The sequence below is a fragment of the Acromyrmex echinatior genome, chromosome 13 (genome assembly GCF_024713525.1).
Source record: "Acromyrmex echinatior isolate Ae372 chromosome 13, ASM2471352v2, whole genome shotgun sequence".
In the NCBI taxonomy this organism is placed as follows: Eukaryota; Metazoa; Arthropoda; class Insecta; order Hymenoptera; family Formicidae; genus Acromyrmex; species Acromyrmex echinatior.
Window position 1 is genome coordinate 2,712,896 of NC_141864.1, and position 25,135 is coordinate 2,738,030.

Sequence of the window (25,135 nt, forward strand, 5' to 3'; positions counted from 1 at the left end):
GTGTTATAATTATTTTTTAATATAAAGATACATTCTTCATAAGTAATACAATGTTTGAAAAAAAAATGTATATTATGCTTGTAATTGACTCAATTTGGAGATTTTATATTAGGTGTTGGAATTAATTCGTAGCGTTTTACAAGTGATGGGAAGTACTTTCATTAATGTATTTTTTAATGCTCATGTGAAATAAATAACATTCTTTCATTTAAAAACGCTACGAATTAATTCCAACACATAATATTTTTAAATAAAATTATATATTTGAATTGGTTAAAATAATAAAATTTTCTGGTATCACTATTTTTTTAATAAAAGTACGACAGAAACTTGTTTGAATCTTACATCTTCCAAATTTTTTCTTGTGTGTGTAATAATTCTTTAATAATAAATAATCTAAACATTGTATTTTTAATTTGCGAATCCCAATATTTTCGGTTTTTGATTGGTGGTTCCTGGCAACCAATAAGCAATTGAAATCCATTTGTTGTTCTGATTAGAGTATAAAGACTGTAATATGCAGTGCGTACTGTCAATCAGTAATGCCGTAAAATATTTTATTATTTTAAGAAAAAGATAACGAAAAAGTAACGACTCGTTACATTTTTTTTTAGTAAACATAACGGGTTACTTTTATGATGTAAGGTTGTCAACCCTGTGTATATAAAAAATACATATGCATATATACACAAAAATGTCCGTTTTGTTCACAGTTGTTTCCAAGATTCTGACATGGTTATTTGTCAGCAAACACTTTGAATTTCAATCGTAACAATCTTGATCTAAGCCGTAAGCATGTAAGTTATTACATTATCAAAGCTTCAGTTTTCAAACTTAACGACATTTTTTAATCTATAAGCGAAATTTTAATTTTATAAATTTCTCTCTTAAGATTTAGTCTATCTTTGACATATTGTTCAATTTCTTCCCTCTTACTTTTCGTAACCATTATATGTTTATTATAACTATATTGCCCGGAATTTGATTACCTAATTAAATATATTATTACTATTGTCTTATTTAATTTTCTAATTTCTACTTAACAGAATTCAAAATAGGACACTTGTACTATTCTAAATCTTTCTTTCCATACTAAATAATCATATATACAAGATATTGCTTTCAACCTTGATGACGGTTTCTTATTTATATGTTCCAATTCGTACTCATTGTTCGTTTGAATTACGTTTAACTATTTTAACGTCTCATGTTTTTAATCTAACATTATACTTTTATTTACGTAAATTAGAAAAAAAATAAAGGAACGTTTATATATAGCATAAATATTTAAAATTAATATCGAGTATCGCTAACGATAAAATATATCAACTTAGCAATAAAATGCGTCAAAAGATGATGACTTCGACAAAGATTTTATACAGTCCTTCTTGCTAAAAAGTAAACTGTTAAAGTGTATTCGATATCTATCCACTAAAACCAATACAATTTGATAATTTTATACCTAAATTGTGAATACATCACAATTGTTGTTTTAGATATTGCTTTAACAATGTATTCACCTGTCATTTTCAAATGTTTTAAGCTGTTTAATAAGAAAAGTACAATTATGATAACCGCGGTCTTCCGTTATAAAATTTCTTCGATAAAATTTCTTCGAAAAAATTTATGTTATTAAAGAATTATGTTTTCTTACGGTTTTAGATGGATAAACTTAAAAATATACATCTTTAAAAAAATTTTGACCGTGAGAATTACGAAAAGAATTTAGGGAACGTTATGATAAATTTAACCGAGGAATACGCCTAAAGAGTTTGAAAATTGAATTTGAAAAGAAAAGGAACATCCATCAATCTCAAGTTTTGCAATTTGCATCCATAGTCGAAAATAATGGACAATGACACACAACATTATGTATGCCACTATCCCAATTGCGGTAAGATTTATGTAGTTCATTATTAATATTTTTAGTGTTTTGATAACTTTGTGCTATTTCTTTGTGTTGTCAGTTCTATTTTATTGTTTTCATATTCATTTCATAACAATAATTTTCCTTAATTTTAAAGGTAAGCAATTTACCAACTCGATAAGTTTGGCACTACATATTATAGAGGAACATGGAGGACCGTATAAATGTGACCTATGTCCAGCTACATTTGTTTATCTTAGATTCTTAAACCGTCACCAACTGGAAACACATGGCGAAAATCCTTATGTTTGCGAGGTATGTGCTACAAAATTATTGTTAGTATTCTTTCTAATTTTTTGTCATTTGATCATTTTTATTTTTACCTTTCTTTAATCATAAATGTACTCTATTTTAGATATGCAAGAAAAGCTTTAGAAATAGTGGTGAACTAAACAGCCACCGAGTTGTACATAGCGATGAAAGACCGCATGAATGTTGGGTGTGTTTCAGAGCATACAAGAGAGAAAATGAACTTGATCGACACATTGAAACTCAGGTCATTTATGATATAACGTTTTAATTCATTCGCAGATTCACATTTGTCTTTCTATTTTTGTTATATATTCGTAATCATATTATATAATAGATTATTGTAATCAGTGTTGTAATCAGGTATTTAGATATAGGTATTACGTAGAAAAAGTATTTAGATATAAGTACAGATACATTTTTTAAAATTACCTAAGTAAATTCAAATATAAAGAAAAAAATATCCGAAAATTTAGGTATTTTTTAGTACTAAAAAAAAAGGAAAAAAATGTGGAAGTAGGAAAAAATAAAAAAAACAACAAGAGGACAAGATATAAGTAACATAAAATGCTACATTATATAATATTTTATTTATTTATTTTAATACATAAAGGAATGTCTCGATAATATTAGGTGTTGGAATTAATTCGTAGCGTTTTTTAATGAAAGAATGTTATTTATTTCACATGAGCATTAAAAAATACATTAATGAAAGTACTTCCCATCACTTGTAAAACGCTACGAATTAATTCCAACACCTAATATTAAGTCGAATACAATAAGTGTTCATATACAGGACATTGCCGACTTACGAGATCACTTCTCATGCGGGTTCACTGAGAGAAATGATTTTTATATGAACAAATTAAGGGAAAACAAACGTGATATTTGTTAAGAAAACGATCGATTACTAGTTATCGATTATTAGTTACTATTGCAAATTAATTATTTCTCATTCCATAAATAAAAAGGAACATATAGTAGCCACGACGCAAGATGTTTTAAACAAAAGTCAATATATTTGAAATCATATAATAACATAGACGTTTCTCAAGTTTTGGCCAAGATTTGGTCTTCATCAGTACATAGAAATATCAAGATGTCAAAAAAAGTTCCAAAAATAAATATCAAGGTGTCACAGAGAGAAATACATAGAATTATGATAATAATCGCTAGTAAAAAAGATGATTTCCTCTCTTTTCATAATATATAAATGCTCCTCTTTATTTATATTTTGTATTTTTAAGCCACTTTCAAACAATTTTATTTCTAATTCAATCAATGTAACAAATGATTAATAGTATTGCTAACAAATAAAAGGCTCATATATATAGAAGTCGTAGACGATTGTAGGATCTCAAATTATAAGAAATTGACCGATTCTAGTCAAGTATTCTCCCTACATTTGCCAGTGACTGGTCAATTTTTCTCTTAACTTAAGACCTCACGATCATCTATAGATTTGTTCGCGTCGCATGTTCCAATATGCTTCTATCATGCTTTTACTCACTCCAACGCGCTTGATAGAATAAGTAGGAGCTATGTAGGAACATATTGGGACATGTTGGAGCTTGCGACGAGAACAAATTTTATGATTTCTATGATAAAGAACCTAAAATCTATCCAAAAGATAGATTAGGTTCTGTATAATTTGCTTCTATTACTAATAATTAGTTGGTACAGCAGTCTAGTAGCAATCACAACAAATCAATTTTGTTATCATATATTTACCGATTAGTTGTTAAAGGTACTAGTAGCTTGTTATAATAAATTAATAAAATCCTATCTCTCATTATCTGTAGAATAGACTAAACTAATAGCGTTTTCTCTTGGCTGCACTATCGCATACCAGTACAACATTCAGATAGTGTAACGTATTTGCTTGGCTGGAGGTGAGCGAACTTAATCATTGTAATGTGTTTCCGTGGCTATAATGTAGTGCAAATTTTATGCACGAAATGGAGATTTATTACACGAGCTGAAAGAGACGGTATAAAGTCAGTGTGTCATTAAAAATTTGAAAATGGAAGTCAACCGGCAGCAGAATTAAACACGATAGCATGAAGTGTTCACCAAGGTTACATTTGTTTAGTGCAGCGCTGATACAGCACTTACACGCAACTTGTGTAGTGCAAGGTTACACTTAGGGTAACCAAGAGAAAATGCTATAAGTCGAAAGTTCTTTATCATTTTGCAATTTTCATAATACTTTAGGAGATAATAATTTCCAAAAATCACCACATATATAATAAGCACATATCCGTGCAGACTACCGTCAAGACTACGCCTATCAGTTGCAGTCGATTATCGCGCGAGGATTACTAGGCGTGCACTAAGCGCCATAAGCAGCGCGGCAACCAATCAGTCACTACTTCCCGCACAACAAGCGATCGCGACCAATGGGCGTATACTTGATGGTAATCCGCTCGAATTCGTGCTCATTAAGTGATATTTAGAAATTTATATTTCCTGATGTAATGCAAAAATTGCATAATGGTAAAGGACTTTTCGAATCACAAGGGAAGTTTCACAACTGTCTCGAACCGATTTTATTCTACATGAAATATGTTATTAAACACGAAAATCTAAGAGACGTATTTTTTTACATGTGCCCTAAATCACGTTTACGAAGTGAAACACCACTTTGAAAAAATATAATGGTATTTCTATTTCGAGGCGAATATCATCGGAAGTATAAAAGATGGAAAAAAATTTTTTAAACAAAGGTTGTACGGTATTAAGAGTACTTCAATGCTGTGAAGAAAAAGATTTTTTTAATTTTTTTTAACAATTGTTAAACAAAAAATTAAAAAAATTTGTTTTCTTTTCATCATTGAAGTACTATTGTTATATATGATTTATAGTACAGTGTAGTAAAGATGATTTATGGATGATTTTAGATATAATAATGAAAAATTAAGTTTCTAATATAACATAAAATCAAATATAAGTTGTATAAGTATCTTGTATCTAAAACTTAAAATATACCGTAAAAATAACTAAATACAGGCTATATCCGTCAAGGAAGTAATGCACTTAGCTAAAATCTATCTAGGAACTGTATCTAGATAATTTATCTAGATACGTTCCAACACTGATTCTAATATACCACATCACATGCGATACATCAAAAATTATTTATTTTTTAGGGTCACTGGCTACATCATTACATATGTGATTAAAGAAGAAACTGTAATTGACAACGAAAGAGATAAAGAACAATTATAACCTCAAAAATAACAGCAAATAATGATTAATAATAATGACGAACTGTTGAAAGAAGTGAAGAATAAAGATGTAACTTTTAAGATTTTATATGTATAGACGGGAATCTTCTAGAATTTACAACTTTTCTCGGAGGTACAAGTGAACACTGTCAGATATAGGAGCACCGTCGTGTAAAGTTGTTAATGCATTTTAAAGACAAAATCGTCCGGCAAATCCTCACGACTTAATAATTTTATGTCCTAGTTGAGTTTAAAGTAGTACAATCGCGAACAGAATTTCTTGAAATTGATGCTATACGTATTTTATTAGAAAGCGTTATTACACTTATGTAATTGCAATGAAGTTTCAATATGAGCAAATGAAAGCCACACTTTTTATACGTGTCGCATACAAAGTTAATGAAAATATCGTGTTTTTTTTTTGTAGAGCTTAAACTACTAACAATGGCAATACGATGGTAATGTTAATACGAAATGAGTAAATGAGTAAGGTACTTGGAAGGGATAGCGTGAAACCAATCACGGGAAGAAATACATAATGTTTAATACATAATTATATAAATTTATAAAAATACATATAATTTTATAAAATTATAAATCAAATGAATAGATATATATTTTATATATATTTACATATAATATATATATATATATATTTATACATAATTACATATAAAATATTTTTTTCGGATGTCATTTAACTTTTTATTATTTTGATTGGAACAGTGTCGTGACAAGATTTATTTTTTATAAACATTTGTCAACGCGATAAGTGAATCGAATAGAGGTAACAATGAACTACGTTAGGCTGCGTCTATCAATGTTCACTTTTTCGCCTGCGACTATGAACAAGCGCATTCAAAAGTTTTCTCATACTAGCGAAAATGGAAATTAAGTAGCTGTGTCAAACGTTCGAGAAAATTTAACTTCTGATAATATTATCGCTAACATATTGCCGAATAGATACGTTCCTTATACGTTCTTTACTACAGTATAGTAAGCATTATTATGTTTGTTTAATATGCAGTGGCAAATATGAAATAATATTTACGGCATGTGAACGTGAAAAGGAAACTTAACCTAAATGTATTGACCAATCGTAATAAAGAATCAATTATAATATTAATATTCGCGTGGCATCTTCAGAATACGGTCTAATTTTAATATTGTACGTGCTGACTATTATTCTTGTATGTATTACTAGTATGTATTATTATAAGTCGAGAAACATTAATTATATTAAAGCAATTGATATTATAAAGCATTAGTAATTGTTTTTATTTCAATTATTGAATCTTCGCCGTAATATTTTTATGATGTAGTTCTACATAGAAACCTCTTGATATAAATACATATCCTGACGAAAATTAGAAGTTTCAAAAATTTTTGTTCAACATTTAGCCGAGCGTTTGCAGGAATTCGTTGAGAATTCAGAAACGATCACGTAGAGTGTTTATAAAGCAGATATTGGAACACTGCAACGTTTGAAAGGTTTTTTTCTGTTGAAAATAAGAAGTTACTTGAACGTTCAGTTCAAGTGTTGCTGAACGCAGACATTTTATTAAAAAAAACATACAAAATTTTTCACTTAGAAGTCTCATCATACCGCGCCTTATATCCTATTCGTGGTTTTCTAAATGCGAGAAATTTAATTTATTAATTGTGTCCTTGTAGTGACGATGTTGTGCACTGCTTGAAAATTGAATATGATAGAATGTTTGCTAAACGGAGGAGAAACACTTGTGTTAGGGAATTGAGAAAAACGTTTTTTAATGCTTTTAAGACGTTTGCGTAAAAGCCTTACAAACGTTTACTGAGATTCAATATTCGCCATTGGAACAGAGTTTGACAAACGAAAGATAAATGTCTATCTCACGATGTTGAGAAAAACGTTACCTGAATGTTTGAAAAGTTTGACAGTGAACTATCTGCACGAAGATGCATCAACGTTTACTGAGCATCCTTTAAAATGCGTTGCTTTAGCATTACAGAACTTTGACGAAACGATACATACTGTATTTTATAAGCGTCCTGAAAAGTATTTAAAACTCATTAGTGTTCTGTAAGCGTTCTTGTAAAGTTTGAAAACGTATAAACTCTTAAAAAATCGTCATCGAACGGTTGTCAATGTTTTTAAAATTCCCTATTTTCGCCATGGTATAAACATGCTATGCTGAAGGGGTAAAACTCCGTTTGTCAACAAGAACTGATTGCCTACAGTATTGTTTGCATACGTTACATTTGCTACAATTCATTTGCGTACAAAAATTCGGGTGTACACCTCAACTGTCTACATGCACCATTTTCTGCTTTAAAAACGCAAATTCTCTGTTATAAAAATAGCAACTGTTTTCTCTATATTATAGTTTATGTGGTTGTAGGCCATCAATCTGTAAGCAATAATACATATATATGCAAATTTTTTTTGGTTCTTAATTTTATTTTTCTATACAAAAACGGAGGCATAACGGAGTCACTAAGCAGGTGCGTTCCAGCGCAAAATTTGGAAGGAAGCAAAATTTCAATATGCAGCGCTACTTTTGTAAATATTAAGCTTTATCTTGATATTTAAAATGAATTAGCTAAAAGTAGTTTTCCAGAAATCTTTTCAAATGTAGCAATAGCGTTACTGATCTTTATTTGTGCCAATGTCTGTGACAACTGTAAAGACATTATTTAAAATTAAAAATAATGAAGTTTCTGAAGTATGCAACGACGATGACGCGGTCATGCGACTTAGCTATGACATCAATTGAAAAAAAAATTAGCGAACAGTCTTGGTATTTACGTAATCGATTACACAATAATTGAAAAAGCGTAATCAAAGTATTTTCAAAAGCTAAAACTGAGAAATATAATAGTATGTTGTATTACGCACCAAATATGTCATAACAAATAAAAATTTAAAATTTATTGCATTCATATTCCTGTGTTATGCAAATTGGTAGAAATTTCTTTTAGTTGTTGATAGGGATTGGTGCTTCAGAGACTTAGCAATCCTTGTGATGGAACGTAAACGTAAATTCCAGCGTTGTGCGTTAAAAGCAGTCGTATCGTCCCCGCATAAATGTGCTTGTAGATGATAATGCGATGTGGAAGTAGGTTTGATTAATTCGTTTGTAAAATTTGTATTTATAATTATACAAAAATGCTTATAAGTAATCGATCTGTAATTAATAATATTATGCATGCAATAATGTAGTTTATCGCCCGGAAGTATGAAAATAGAAATAAATTTTTTAAACAATATTTGTACGGTTTCAAGAATATCTTAAACTTATAGATAAGAAAATTTTTATTTATTTTTTGTTTTACAAAAAATATCCTCACCAACCATAACTTTCTTAAATTTTCAAATTTCTTTTTATCAAATTAAAGATTATTTTTTACGAATTCAACTATGTTTAATAAAATTATATTACATATCATTTTCGAGAAGTAATTATTAACACTTCCTTATATACGTAATCCATGCTCATATGCGTAAATAATTGTCGATGAAACAGTAAAATATATGAAAACTTGAAAGGGTGTCTTAATTTTTAAGATATATGTACATATTAACCTTATTATTATTTCTTTGACATTTATGCCTAAATTCTAAAGAAAATTGGAAAGTTCGTAATATTCTCGTAGAGAGATTTATAATTATTTTGAAATTTGTACCTTTATACTTACGATATGTACGATATTTTGACAGACAGCTTTTTACTAGCTATAAGGTTTAGAAGAAATCATACATATTTATGAATTATCTTACGTTTTATGGTACATACGCCTTAAATCAGGGAATACTGGTTATAAGTTTTCACGAGTTTTATGAGAACAAGTTACGAGTCTTACGATTCTGCTTAGAACTAACCTATTAATTTCTTTTACGAATAAAAATTAAAAATAATTTTATTTCAAATCCATTCTTTTATAATAAAATTATTGTATAAGATTAAATCTTTAAAAAATAAATTTTTTAAAAATAAATAAACTTTATTTAAATAATACGATTGAGTTTGTTAGAACAATATAATTTAGAAACAAAAATACAAGAATTTTAAGAATAAAATATACTTCGCCCAAATCTATTCGTTATTGATGCCAGTGAATCTTTATAATTGAAGAGAACATTTTATACTTAAATGAAAGTAAATAGCATTCAAGAATAAAAATATACGTGAATCAGGAATTCATTTTTTTCTGTGATGGAGTATTCTTTTTAATGTGATTTCGATCGTACACGAGAAGAAATAAAGTTGTCAAATTAAGAGAAACTTTTTGACCACGTCCTTATAACGTAATGAATAACATGAAAAACACAAATATCGGATGTGTTGCATTGCCCACCAGGTTAATTATATTCTTCGTAGTACATAGTACCAAACATCTGTATTAAAGTCACCACAATGGTCAAAACTGTGTCGTAAAACTGAAACAAAAATGCTTTTATCATATATAAAATATTAATATTAAATTGAGAATATTTAATATAAAAGAAGATTTCGAATATGTAAAATAACAAATGAAAAATACACAAATACAGTTAATTGAGAATTGATTTCCAATATTACAATATTTTGCCACTTAGTTATTTATTTATTTTATTTTATTTATGTAATTTATTTATGTAATTTATAGGATTGAATATAGAAAAATTTGTTCTATTATATGTATCTATATATGTTTATTAAATATATGCTTACATTTTTATTCAATATAAGACATACCTGACAAACGAAATTATATCCAAGGTGGAAGAGTCCCGTGCCAAATTTTATTTCCCTTATTTTTATTTGCAATATAAATTGTAAAATCTAATTAAAATAAATTATTGAATAAAAGTTATCCAGGAAAAAATGTTACATAAATGGACATATATTTTATATAAAATTATATAATATATAATTTTTATAAAATATGCCAATTTCTTATATATCTTTCATATATATTAATTATATATGAAACATTTTTTTCTGAATAGACACCCATACAGCACAGAAACTTCCAGTAATATTGCAGAAATGTTGCAATATAGCAGATTGCGCTGTAATATTGGTGCAATATTGTAGGTAATTACGAATTGTAATATATAATATATATTACAGCGCAAGATTTTATAAATCTTGCAGCATTGTTACAGACATTAAAAAACATTTTGATTTTGACTAATGAACTGCTGTCACATGTGAAAACATACGTCAATTTCACGTTATATGATTATTAATTATTTCTATTAATTTATGGCTTCTGTACACTGGACGCGGAAACGCTTGCCCCGCGACAAAATGCGATGCGGTAATCAATATGAACATACAGGAGCTGTAAACTTATTGATTACCGCATTCCATTTTGCCGTGCAAAATGTAATTCTGCATCCAGTGTGCGGGAGTCATTAGGATTTATAGTTTGTTGAAACATTTGTTTTTCGCCGTCGCGCGACAGATTTTTCAAACTTTATAATCAACTTTCATAATTTTTTGAAATATTTGGATTAAAAAAATTCTTTGAATATTGTGAAAAAAATGAAATAGAATGCGTGGAGTTTGTTATTACCATTTACTAGTTAAGATGTATGTACAAAATAGGCGTACCTGCATAAAATGTAAAATATATGTCTATACGTAAAATTTAAAAAATATATATATTGCATATAAAATTTACAATTAAGTATAAAATATAATAATTATTACATAAAACATATATTGACTAGTTCTTTTCCTACTTTTTTTAAAATTTATATCACAAATTGTATTTCAAATTATAATATATTCAGAAATAATGAAACAATTATTTTTAAGAGTGTTTTACATATGTATTTTCAAAACGATAATAAAATTATGAAAAAATTTGAGATTATTTTAAATCACGTTTAAAAATAATATGACAAATTCGTGACGATTTACTATTTGGATTATAAATCATTTTAATAACTAGCAGCATTTATTAAATCTATGCTCTAATAAAAATGAAAATGTATTACAAAATAAATCATAAAAATCTCAAGTTTTTAATTATGAGTACGTATTCGAAATTATTTACATACAATTATAAAGTTACATTGCGATGCATGAACTAGTTGTCCAGTAAATAAATAAAGTACTTATTTGTTCTATATCTTTGTAATCAGTGAATCACAATAAAATTTTGCATAAATTATTTTGAATATTGAAAATAGTCACAAAAGAAAAATTACGTAAATTTTTTATCATTTAAAAAAATTTTCATTTTTAATTCAATAACAAATAAAATAAATAAACTACAAAAATGTATCATTAAACAAAAACATATTCTTATTCACACGACTTTTATTCATATATAATTTATTAGAAGTGTAAACATTAAACATATTTCCAATTGTAATTTTCTTGCAAGGACTGTACGTGTTATACAACTTTATTAATAGTTGCAAACATTGCGCTGCAACATTGCTACGATATTACAGCGCAATCTTGCTGAAAATGGACATTTTTATGATGCTATGACATGTTGTAAATACATTGCGCATTTTATTTGGAATATTACAACAATGCAATGAGATATCTATAATTATTTTGCAATCTTTCTGAGCTGTATGAGTACTATCTTCTATGAACCTTTGGACACTCGCATAAATTTTATCAAATGGTCATACAAAAATTAAGACATTATTATAAAACATTAATTGTGTTATATTGTTAGATATTAAAGAAGCAATCCAATCCTTTAAGTTAACTTTTACGCTGCCGACATTTTTTCATTAAAATAGTGGTTTCTTTTTTCGAAAATTTTTCTATATGTATAAGGAATATGCACATAGCACATAATGTCGAGATTTGTGCCACAAAAGTGACTTTTCTGGCAGAGAACGTAAGATCAAATAAAAAAATTTTTACTTTCTCAAAAATAGTGTATTTGAGAATTTATGATATCGCTTATTTCAATTTTGAGCATAGATTTAATGAAATCTCGAGTCCTAAATATAACCAAATAGGGCGAGTATACTTCCGTTGCCAAAGATAACAACGGAGGTGACAAACAGATGCCCAAGAAGAGGAGGAGACTTCCTTCCTCGCCGGGTATTGTACTAACATATCCCCCTCGTACGGAGATAGAAAAGCAAAGGAGAAACTTTTCCTCACAGACCTCGAAATCAAGAGTTTCAAGGTTCGCAGATCCATGACCAGGGCCCTCATCTTCGAGGCTCCTAGCGTAGACTGTATGATGAAGGCTAATGCCCCTTGCCGAGGAGCTAAAGCAGATCTTAGCCTCCGAGGAAGGAGTAATGATCTTTCGGCCCTGTATCAGGGCAGAGATAATAATTAGAGACCTGGCATACTCCCTAATTACAGAAGAAGTCCGGGTCTCTCTGGCATCTTCGAAGCAGTGTGACTCCTCAGAGATGCAGTTGGATGACATCCCCGACGGAGGCCGTCAGGGTGCGATTCTACCTGTCTGTGGCAGATAAGCTCAGCAAGAGAGAATCAAAGTGGAGTGGGCGCGAGCGCGGCTACTGGAGCAGAGATGTCCAATGTCCAGTTAGGAGTATAGGTGCCTTAAAAAGGAGCATGTATGAGCATAGTGCACCGCGATCGATAGTAGTGGCCTCTGCTTTAGGTGCGGAAGCGAGGGAGAAATGAATATCTCTGCGGTAGAGTGCGTAAAGAGGTCGATCGCGCCTACGGCCATTGTATTGGTGGTTGAGCCAGCATGGCCACTAAAAAGGGAGACAGACTTAGCGCTCCTCCCTCGTTATCAGGGGATAAAGCGGTGTTAACGTCAGCTCAAAGTTCTGGAAAGCTCTCAGGCTCCCAGTCAGTCATGTCGATAAAGGTAGATCCCATCTTTAAAAAACTAAAACTAGTGCCGGGACTATCCGCCTCCGCTGGCGCTACGAAGAAGCCAATTCTCCGACCTGATCCGGCAAGGAGTTTGTTCCGGAAGACCCCCACTCGGTAGATATGAGGTTGGCTTAGAGGTTTGCCTAGAAGAACTCCTGATTACTGGAGCCTCAAATTGCTTGTAGGCTGCTACAGACGAATCTAAACCATTGCGGCTAGGCGCAGGACATTTTCTTGCACAACCTGGCCGAGATGGATTGCCAGGTTGGGGTCATTGCCGAGTAAGCGAAATGAAAGTGAGGAAATAGAAGTCATGTGAGAAGAAATTAAACAGATTGTGTTCAACAATATAATAAAAAAGAAAATAAAGAGAATAAAAAGGAGATACAAGGACTGGTGAGATATCAGTTGCACCAAGAAGAAAAGAGAAGTAAAAAGGAAATGAAAGAAAGGTAAAAAAACGAAGGAAAAATATTTGGAGAAGAGGAGAGAGTTCAGAGCTTTATTAGAGAAGAAGCAAAAAGAGAAAAGAGAAGAGGAAGAAAAGGAATTGAAAAAGCTAAAGAGGAAGATGGATGTATGGAAGTATATAAATAGGAAGAGAAGTAAGAAAATATGGAAAAAGAATAATATAAAGAATGAGAAATGGAAAGAACATTTTAAAGAACTATTGGAAAGTATTGAGGACGAACTAAAGCACAACAGGACATAAATAGGTCTATAACAAAAAGAAGAAAGAAAAAGAAGGAAATGAAGGAAATGGAGAAGAAGAATTAAAGGCCGAAGAAATAAGTAGAATGTTACTTGAGATGAAGAAGAATAAGGCAACAGGAATTGATAGGATAGGTTTCCTTATAAATTCATTTTATAATCTAGTAAAATTTTTCTCGCGAAACATATATTTGTACCCCCATCTTACCTCTTTCAAAAAGATAAATTTATATACTAATATTATGGTTTTAATATTATGGTCTTTCTATATAAAGAGTATATAAATTAATTACTTTAGTATATTTTTTATGAAGATTTTTAATTGTAACATCAAGATTGGAGAGTCACTTAATCGTTATTTATAACTGATTGGAACAGACACTCGTTATTTGTAACGCGTTGCTTTTTATTCATTACAAATAACCTTTTCAGTGAATTAACGTCTAATTGTAAAGAGTCACTTTTCAAAATGACTGCTCCAAGCTTAGCACAAAAATAATGTAGTCAGTCATCGTTGCAATCATAAAAAAAACTACATCGTCGTTATCGTTTTTATCAACGACTGTAATGTTATGAACAATATATGATTTATCAACTTAATACGCATTTTTTACTAAGAACCGAAGAGTACGCACTCTTAGCACCTTTTTCTACCCTTTTTAAATGTGTAAGTTGTGTACTGATATCATGTATTTTTCCTTATAAATTTCCTTATAAATTCATTTTTTTAATTTATTAATATTTTTTTCTCACGGATCATATATTTGTACCATCTTCTTATCTCTTTTAAAAAGATAAATTTATATACTAATATCCTGGCTTTTGTAGTTTTTAACATTTTTCTATATAAAGAGTATATAAATTAATTACTTTAGTACATTTTTTACAAAGATTTTTAACTGTAACATTAGAGTTGGAAAGTCATTCAATCGTTACTTACAACGAGTTATAATGATCACTTGTTACTGAAAATAGTAACTCGTTATTTGTAACGCGTAACTTTTTACTCGTTATTCGTTTTACTCGTTACGTCATTACAAATAACCTTTTCAGTAAGTAAAAGCGTAATGGGAAGTGTCTTTTCTGTAACGCAGGTGAAGATAACTTGGAACATTATGTTAATGAATATAGGAGGTAGGAGGAAGCTTTAAAGAGTTAGGGATAAATAACAATGAGATAAGAAAAAAATGGGGGGAGGACTTACACGAACTTAAAAGAAGAATGCTGAAAAAACTATGGAAAGACAGAGAGAAGATAGTAAAAAAAAAAGGAGTTAGGAAAGGATACAAGTAGAAATTAATTTATAGGTACCCTGGTTCGGCGATCTTTAGAGATTAATATTTCGTTAACTATTGCGAAAATTGTAAAATAGTGGAGGACTTTCCGTTCTCAGTTTAGTTCGTTCTACATATCCACGAACTCTGTCAAAAGAATTATCGGACACTCTGTATAAATAATATTAACTTTAATGACATGTATCGTTTCTAAAAATAAAAGATTTAATATCAACCAAATTAAATCCTATACCAAATTAAATAAAGAATACAATCCGTAATTGCGTTACCTTGTCCATTCAAGTGTTACCACAAAAAGTTAAAGAAGTAAACATTTGGCGCTGCTAGACTACGGTATAACATAATGCTAAAAACATAAATGCAAAGTAAGAAAAATGAAAAACGTTTCCATAACAGTAAAAATATCTAGCGTAGATATGTATATATATATATATTCGATTGGGTTAAATAAGTAATTTGAATCTAAAATTCTTTCTCCGACAAAAGTTAGACCGTGACTTGCTACGCGAACGTTTAAATTCAAGAACTGCAATTTTCTGTTCAAGTTCAGCTAAATTAGATCGCAGAGATGCCAGTTTTAGCAATTTATGAAATCGATTGGCTAAATGATAGTTGACTATTATTTCGTTTTAAAATTTTATCAGCCAGTTCAACTAGTTTATTTAACAGAACATCTTCAACTGCAAGAGTGGCTTGGACTCTAAGAGGTAATCTTTATAACTCAAATAGAATGTAAGATATTATCTGCAACGGCGCCACCCGAAAGTTGTTTAATTCGTAATAAATCTCGTAATAAATCTGAAGGCTTCTTGTCAAGCTCAATCCCCGCTAAAAGCTGTCTAAGTCGTTTCTCTTCGAAATCAGTAAAACAATTAATGAGAGCAGTCTTTAAGGTGATTTATTTATCTCTTTCGGAAGCGTTTTCAACAGACGGTTTTCATATCGGAAACAGTGAAAAGCGCCTGTTCACCTAAATAAAATCGAGCTGAACTTAACTTCATCTGAACGGATTCTATATACAAGAAATTCATTCTCTAATTGAGCAAACCAGAGTTTCAGATGCTTGTGTCAGAAAGTCGGAAGTTTTATAAATCAAAATTTTGTTTATCAGAATATCGATAAAAAAAAACATTTCACCTTTATTACGTAGATGGTAAGAAAAAAGTCCAACAAAAGCACATAGCACAACAAAATGTCAATTATTTAATAGTTTAATTTAAAAATGCTTATGCGAGACGAAACATTTAGTACAAAAGCACAAAACGTTTCTGAATTAGATTAATAATTACAATCGCGACAGCTACCACTTGATGGTTATCTGTGACTATATTGCCATTTCAAAAATTACAATTTGTAACTGCAGAAAAGCATAGTTCATTTTTAATTTGTAAAGTTCGAAGCTATTCCTGCAAAAGCTCTCCCTCTCCCCTCTAGCGTTTATTTTATAAAACTCCAATAGAATAATCGATACATTCAAATATTAATAAAAATAATGTAAATAAAACTTTTTCCATAACCTACATATCCCTACCGATGATGTTAATGTAGTATGGAGAAGCATTCTAAAATATCTAAAAGTATAATACAATTGCTGTTTCATAATGTCCCCATTCTTTGAATAATCATACGATGAAATTTATGCAGGTATTCGAACTTCCATGAGCTCTTGCTCAAATGCGTAGAATAGTTAAAATTCTATTTAACATTATGTTATAATTATTTACCTGTTCACGTAAATTCTCATCGAGATTATAAATGGATAATTTGTGAAGAATTATTACTGTCTCGTTTTTCTGAAATTGTTTTGATACAATATAAAAGTTTATAGTAAAATTGAAAATTTTGTACTCAATAAATAAGGTTGCGTTATTTCAAAGAAAATTTCGATATGTGTAATTTTATTGTTGCAAAATTGATGCTTGTGCTTATTATTCTAATTATATAAATCATTAATAATAAATATAAATTATTAGTAATGTTTTAATTCTATTATACCTTATTGTAAACAGTTTGACATATGTAGTTTAATGCAAGAAATAAGGCGCTATACAAAAGAAAATTATAAGTAATTTCTAAAGAGACGATAATATTTCTATATGTCCACATTGTCGTTATTATATTTGCATATTTGAGCAACCAAGATATATATCTACAGAAATTTAGAGCGTGTATAAATAACCATAGCATTTGTAATAATATTTGTATATTGAATATTTTGTTTAATTTGCGTGATATAAGGCATAGCTGTAGGTGGATGTGCCTGTAATTAAATTAAAGTTGTTATAATTAATCAAACCATTATAGAAGCACAGAAATACTAAAGAATACTAAATACGAGAAGAAAAGAAATACGAGAAATACTAAATAAAATATATATTTAGCTGATTTAGCATAAAATTCGAATTTAAATTATACGAGGGCAAGTCAAGGTTCTTAGAAAATCTATCAGAGGGCACTCGCAATGTCATGTCACATTACTTTTGACAAGTAGCATCTTTCAGTTGATTACTGTCAAATTTTGAACGAAATTCATCGCGTGGTTTCATTTCTGTAGACGATTAAAGCGAACAACCTTTGTATTTTTTACAAAATGGAAAAAAACGAGTTTCGTGCAATGATCAAACATCTACATATGAAAGGTTTAACGCCGAAAGAAATCAAAGCCGAGTTAGATAATGTTCATAGCACATCTGCGTTTGCGATTGTATACAATTAGGTGAATGAATTTAAACGTACATGCACATGTGATGCATCCCTCGTTCGGGACATCCAATTGAGGCTGCTACGCCAGAAATCATCGATAAAGTCCACGATATTGTTTTGACTAATCGACGAATGAAAGTGCGCGAGCTTGTTGAGGCCACAGGTATATCACAATGATTTCAATTTTGCATGAACAATTGGGTATGAAAAAGCTATCGACAAGATGAGTGCCGCATTTGCTCACTGTGGACCATAAGCGCGATCGTGTGACGATTTCAAAACAATGTTTGGAGATGTTTCAACGTAAGAATTTCTTCCAGATGAATTTCTGCATTGATTCATTATTATGAACGAAACATGGATCCATTACTTCACACCCGAGACGAAGGAACAGTCAAAACAATGAATTTCACCGAGTGAACCAGTTCCGAAGAAGGCGAAGACTGTAAAGTCGGTCGGAAAGATGATGGCCACAGTTTTTTTGCACGCGGTATAATTCATATCGATTACCTTCCATCGAAGCAAACGATCAATGGCAATTACTATGCAGCCTTATTGGACCAACAACATTTTAAAGAAAAAAGGTCCCTATTTGGTGAAGAAGAAAGTGCTCTTCCATCAAGATAATACACGGGTTCATACGTACCCGGCACCGATGGCCAAATTCAACGAATTCCGCTACGAATTGCTTCCCCAACCAGCATATTCACTAGATTTAGTCCCTTGCGACTATTTCCTGTTTCCAAACCTGAAGAAATGGTTCGAAGGAAAGAGATTCACCACCAGAGAGCAGCTCATCGCCGAAACAGAGGCTTATTTTGAAGGGTTGGACAAATCGTATTATTCAGACGGCTTGAAAAAGTTGGAGAATCATTGGAGCAAGTGTTGAGCTGAAAAGAGAGTATGTTGAGAAATAAAAATGAATCGATCAAAAAAAAATATGTTTTACTATGTTTTTCTAAAAACTTATTGACTTGCCCTCGTAATTCAGTTGATAATGCATCATATAATGTGCATGTATAAAAGTTAAAAGTGTTAAAACGAGGAATAAACCGCTGAGGGAATTATTTGATTACTTAAGAATCAGTAGGAATTACCAAGTAGACATTACTAGGTTTTATTATTATGTCTTACTAGTCATTATCAACATTATTATCATTTATGCAATCCGAATATAAGAGTAAATTTTATAAGAGTCATATTGCAGAAAATCTTTAGTATATAATACATATTATGCTTTTTTTAGTACAAAATATATTATATACAAAAGATTTCCTGCACTATAACTCTCATAATCTTAAAATTTTACAATCAGCAAACATTTACAAAATATGAAATATTACTAGAACAAAACTGTCCATTTCATGAACAGTTGGCTTGCCTATCAATCAATTTAACATCCATTATTTGTTATGTTTCTATTCAGTAACTGGATTCAGATTTTACGCAACTTTTGTATGCAATAACTGCAAGCAAAGCGTTACATCCTGATTGGGATCCTAAGTAATTTTCTTTCTCAGTTAAGGGAGACCGGGGTCAGTTGAATATAGGAGTAAGTAGAATAATCGAGGCTACATTAAAAACAAAACACGCGAGACACGCGTAAATGTATCTGAGCACGCAGCAGCAACTGTTGCTAAATTTACTGTAACATCTTGTTGCGAACACATCTATGATAGAAGTTATGTCACAATTTTAAAAAATCGTACACCTAAATAAATATTTTTATTCTTAAAGTTTTTGTTTTATCGTATATGATTGTCTGAAATATTTGATTTCTACTTAAATAGTAAGTGTAGTTCTTACTTAATAAAATCCAACAGATTTTTTTTTGTTTATGTGTCTTTGTTATCGTATATTGTTAATGTTTTTAAAAAATGAACGGATAGGAATAGTAGATTAATCACAACATGGAACTGTATGACTCATTTAGTGACGATTCTTATAATACTTACTCAAAATTTTATTCCTTTAAAGAGATTTTTCTCAGTGGTAAATGTTATAAGTTTAGTTCCCTCAATCTCGAAAACTAGACTTATTCAACGTGTTTTTGCACGAAATGAACAAATTTTGCAAAAAGAAATATTGTTTTGTCCTGCGAAGCGAATGTTTGTGTTTAAAATATTTTTATAAAAGTTTTATTAATATGTAGCCAAAGATGTAGTTTAAAATACATTAATCTTTATTTTAATAATCTTTATTTTATTAATCGAATTATCCCCATCTCGGGGCTAGTTAAATCAGATGGAATACATTAGAAAAATGCATTTTTTTTCATATTAGTTATTAACTTCTTCTTATTATTAAAATATTATTAGGTAGTCAAATGTATGTAGTAACTTGTGTAGAATTCATTTTATCGATAAGTCTCTTAATTTCGTCTGTAAAAATTCGAAATTGAAAAATGAGTCTATTATCTCCCTTACTAGACAGAAGTTATTAAACAGTATAACTGTTTAGTAACTGCTCAAAAAAATACATGAAATTTCTATCAGGGGTACTTAGCATTATATTCCAAAACACATATGAAAGTTATCATCAAAAAATATTTTAATTTCAATAGCAATGTAATAGTAATATTGTTGCAATTTTTGTAATATTGTGCATTATTGAAATATTGCTGCAATATTGCTGCAATATTTTGTGCTGATGGAGTAAGTGCGCGACTCAGCCATAAGAGCGACACGCTACTCGTAAGAAGAAAACGTCTGGCAATCCTATAAGAAGGAATCGTAAATCGAGTTAATATATCTCCTGGAGATTCCCAATCTTTTTTGGAAATGCTTTTTAGGCCTATAAACGTTTTTTTTATCATGACTTTATTATGTAATTACTTTATTTAATAAATTACTTAATTAAATTACTTTATTTATTGTATACTTTGGAGTATCATATTAAGCAATAATACTTTGACACAATTAATAAAACTGAATTAATTATTGTAATATATCATAATGTTGCAGCAATATTGCAGAAATATCCCAGAGGTATTCCTGCGATGAATTTTTTGCAGATATTTACTATATTGCGGATATTTACTTATATTGTAGTGATACTTATATTATGTAATATTACTGCAATATTATTACAGTATATAGAAATACTATCGCAATATTGCAAAACATTAGCATAATATGTAAAAATATAGTCTAATATTACAGTAACATCACAAAAATATCGCAGAAATATTTCCGCGATGAATTTGCCGCAAACATTTAATATTGCATTATACACTATTACCGACATATTACCATGCAATATTACAACAAATTTGTAATATTATTACAAGATTACTACAATATTACTTGCTGTATGGGTTCTATATAAAAAATGAAAAAACATATGTATCTATATAAAATATCATAAATTTGTGAGTATATTCTCTAAAAATGTGTTCTCTAAAGATATTATAAAATTAATTGTCATCTAATCTCGTCTCATTTTGTTCAATCTACCCCCCTCCCCTCCCCCCACATAGCCATTTTTAATAAAAGATGTTGTATTCACAACTTTGTCAGGATTAATTAATTGTAATAAAGATCTTCTAAGCCATGTCATTTTCTATGAATAGAGATGTTGCGATTAATAATTCCAAAGACTTGCCAGCCAACAAAATAGATAAGAAAAATTTACTCGCCAACTTCATTTCCTTAAAAATCGATATAAATAATATATACAATGCTTGTGATGCAAATCATTTTACACAAATTAATATTATATCAGTAATCTACAGTCAAAAAAAGAGATTTTTCTATCATGTCCTGTGTTACAAGCATTTTGACAATCAATCCCGTACGACAACTAACTCCGATCTCTCCTACGATTATCAGTAGTGACACTATTAAATATCAGTAATAACTATTGCAGCAGCAGTGATACTAGTAATATATATTTGTATGGGATGCGCACGCATTTGTATATATAGTAATTCTTTTAAAAAATTACATTATAATACATATATATTGTTTGCAACTCTTAACTCCTGTTATCTGTGGACACACTAAAATGGATTTGTTTCGTCTTCTATAATCTGCATTATTTTCAAAAAGATCATAATAGAGTATATATAAACGATCATTGACTTGATGGAATCTGGAGCTTATGTATCTGAATTGAAAGAAAAAGATTTTATAATTATATTTTTCATTAGAATATTAAGATATATGTATTACGTACGCATTATTTATTAATTGCATTAATAAATAATTAAAGTCAGACTAAATTGGAATTATGTCATTTGTTTTAATGTTTTAATTTAAAACTTTTATTATTTTTTAGATTATCTTATAATGCATTGATTACAATTTCAATATGTTAATACTGAAAAAATGTTATTCAAAATTTATAAAATATCTCAAAGTATTCAAATAATTTTAAAAGATCTTTAAGATTTTCAGACTATAAACATTTTAATGCACTGTCAATAAACAATAGCTTAGTAAATATTTATATATGTACTAACCCAATGATAGTTCCCCAAATCAGAGCACTTAAGGCATTTACATATTCCGAATAAAACATCACAAATATTTCATAAATATTGAAATTTATGTCTTCCCCAAAATCAACCCTAAGAACAGATTCTAATAACAATAAACTACAAAAAACATATACAATCCATCCGATCATCAATCGAATTATCCATTTACGTAGCCATTGGTATTTTTTTGGCGCACCAAGTGCTTCCAACGTATCGTCTACTACAGAAAGTTCACGTAAGTGCATTTTCAAGTCCTTTAAAAAATGATATCAATCAATATTTAAAAACTTATTACAATTTTATATTTGAGTAAAAATTGTTACTGCAATGTGTATAGAAAATATGATAGATAAAAAGTTATTGAAATTTAATTTGTGTTTGTAATGTAATATTTAAAAAAGTTATGTTAAATTTAAGAAAATAATATATGTAAATACCAATATTAATTTTATCAAATATATTTTGACTACAATATACAATATACAATATACAATAATATAAACATTAAAATTAATATGTTCAAAAACTTTTTATATATTTGTATAATATTTGCCTGTAATTGTGATATCAAGATTCCTTTAATACTCTCAATAAAATAAAGGACAATACAAAAGTTAAGAAATTTAAAAAATTAAATAATAGAGATTGAGGAAGTACATTTAAAAAATTCTTACCTTAAAACGAAACAAGCTAACAAATATCGACGTGGTCGTGATGATAAATTTTATGATATACATCTCATCTGAAAAGTGATTCTTCCTATAATTCTGCCATATATCGTTTACTATTGAGTAATAAACGAAACACGTAAAAAGGCTCCATATGATCAAGGTGTACAGGTAAGAGAGACATGGCCTAGGTTGTCCAAGAGGATATTCGAACACGCCCAAATTCCAAAAAGTGGCAAAGGTCAGTAATGGTGACATCGCTGTTTGTAGCGTCGTCATAATTTTCGTATCGTCGATTAGTAATTTGAATTAATTCTTGCCGCCTGAGACACAAACTGTTTTTATACTTTTTACAATTTCAGATATAGTTTTTGCAGATCCTTTAGAAACTTTATGAGGATTATACTCAGCTGCTTATATTGATGGATAAAGTATGTACATATTCAACTAACAAGCAAGTACTAAGCGACAGAATAAACGTACAGATAATCTAGATTAGATTGCTTTCTCCTCGTGAAATTTTTATTTGTACGTATGTATTATTACGGAGCATAAACGTGACTATAAATGTGGCTATTCTTCATATATTATGCAGTTTTTATACTATGTTCGAAGGTATTTAATTGATGCTTTTCATTTACGACATGTGTCGACTTGAGTTGAAGCTGATAACTTCGATAAAATGTTTTAGTATATAGAAGTTAATGCGCACAATATGTTTTTTTATAAATTAAAAGTACATTATATTATTCTTATAATAATAATAATATAATGTATTAATATAGACATAAAACTAAATGCTTAGTTTTCATTTGTATTCCTTATACATATATTTTTATATATATATTTTTATATATATTTAAATGTATGCATATATGTATATGTTAAATGTATAGAGGAAAGCCCCCTATTATGAGATAGGCGCCTAATATGAGATAGCGGTTTCTGTTAAACTAATAAACACTATCTATTGGTTCCACCATGAATTTATTTATTGGATTGAAAACTATTTAGTAGAAAATTTATTATTAAATCATGCCTATAGTTGTATATAAAACAAAATTTTAGAATTTGGAAGTCTTCAAGTTTCATTGAAATGAGCTTTTAAACCTTGTTTATTATTTTATAAATAAATATTTGACAATAAATTCTTCATGTAGTATAATAGAATAAAGCCGTACTAATAGAAAAATACGGGATATGTTGAATTGTTTAATTACAGAAGTTAGATTTAATGATCGTAAAACCATAAGGTGTAGAAATCGTGATATGAGATATCCAGGATATTTCTAATATCAAATATAACCTATGCTCCTATGTTATAGTGAAAATCGTTGCTAAAGTATAAATGTTATTGTACATAATAAAAAAGACAATCGGAATGAACGTCGAATTTCTATTCCTAGTTCTTCTATTTCTGCGATGCTTGATTCCAACTACCTGAAGACGAGTTCTGGGTACAATCTATCGCATGCTCACTTTTCGCGCACGTTGGCTATTTATTTGTATTTTAGAAACATTAAATAAAGTTTTTTTTAATTACAATATTGATATACTTTGCGTTTTACTATCGATTTCTCGGGGCATCTTATATAAGAAGCACAATTTTTTTATTTTGCGATTTGCTCACTTTTTACATTTCTTTAATTTTCAAAAAAAATGGAATTAAATTTTATATAATATTATCTTAAAGCTTATTAACTTCCCTTCAAAATGATCTATTATTTTTTTTAATTCTGCCTATAGACTTCTAGCATTTACTCAAAATAAACTCGGTATCTTATAATAGGGGTCTTTCCTCAATACATATATACTATATGTCTGAATATATATACAATTGTACATATACTTATAATGTTTATTTTTATTTATATAATTTATTTCAAACCGAATTTAATTTTTGTCTTCTATCTTTCAATTAATTGTTAAAATTTAATATATTGAATGAAAAATAAGAATGGTACAGATAATGATTTATATATACAGATTATGAAGAAGAAACATATGTGTATATATAATATACTATGTATATATAATATCACTATTATGGAAGACGGTGGCTAGTTG

At 29.3% G+C, this 25,135-nt stretch overlaps 2 protein-coding genes across 3 annotated transcripts; one reads left to right on the forward strand and one right to left on the reverse strand.

Annotated features, from left to right (window-relative positions):
• Positions 1 to 249: 249 nt before the first annotated feature.
• Positions 250 to 9,503, forward strand: LOC105154679 (uncharacterized). Of its 2 annotated transcripts, XR_015547121.1 has the most exons (6): positions 250 to 797; positions 1,663 to 1,894; positions 2,025 to 2,182; positions 2,283 to 2,423; positions 5,326 to 5,536; positions 5,831 to 9,503. XR_015547121.1 is itself a non-coding variant. In XM_087412469.1 (5 exons), exons 2-5 carry the CDS (start codon positions 1,849 to 1,851, stop codon positions 5,356 to 5,358), a joined length of 378 nt encoding a protein of 125 aa, XP_087268595.1. In that variant the 5' UTR covers positions 250 to 797; positions 1,663 to 1,848; the 3' UTR covers positions 5,359 to 9,503. The 2 variants fall into 2 exon arrangements, 1 of the variants encoding a protein (XP_087268595.1); XM_087412469.1 differs by having other exon boundaries at positions 5,326 to 9,503.
• An 84-nt stretch (positions 9,504 to 9,587) lies between these two features.
• Positions 9,588 to 23,570, reverse strand: LOC147907522 (uncharacterized). The gene is made up of 7 exons (XM_087412468.1): positions 23,075 to 23,570; positions 22,383 to 22,654; positions 21,866 to 22,027; positions 17,213 to 17,477; positions 16,942 to 17,010; positions 10,122 to 10,208; positions 9,588 to 9,823 (listed from the first exon to the last, which is right to left on the reverse strand). Exons 1-7 carry the CDS (start codon positions 23,345 to 23,347, stop codon positions 9,746 to 9,748), a joined length of 1,206 nt encoding a protein of 401 aa, XP_087268594.1. The 5' UTR covers positions 23,348 to 23,570; the 3' UTR covers positions 9,588 to 9,745.
• Positions 23,571 to 25,135: the final 1,565 nt, after the last annotated feature.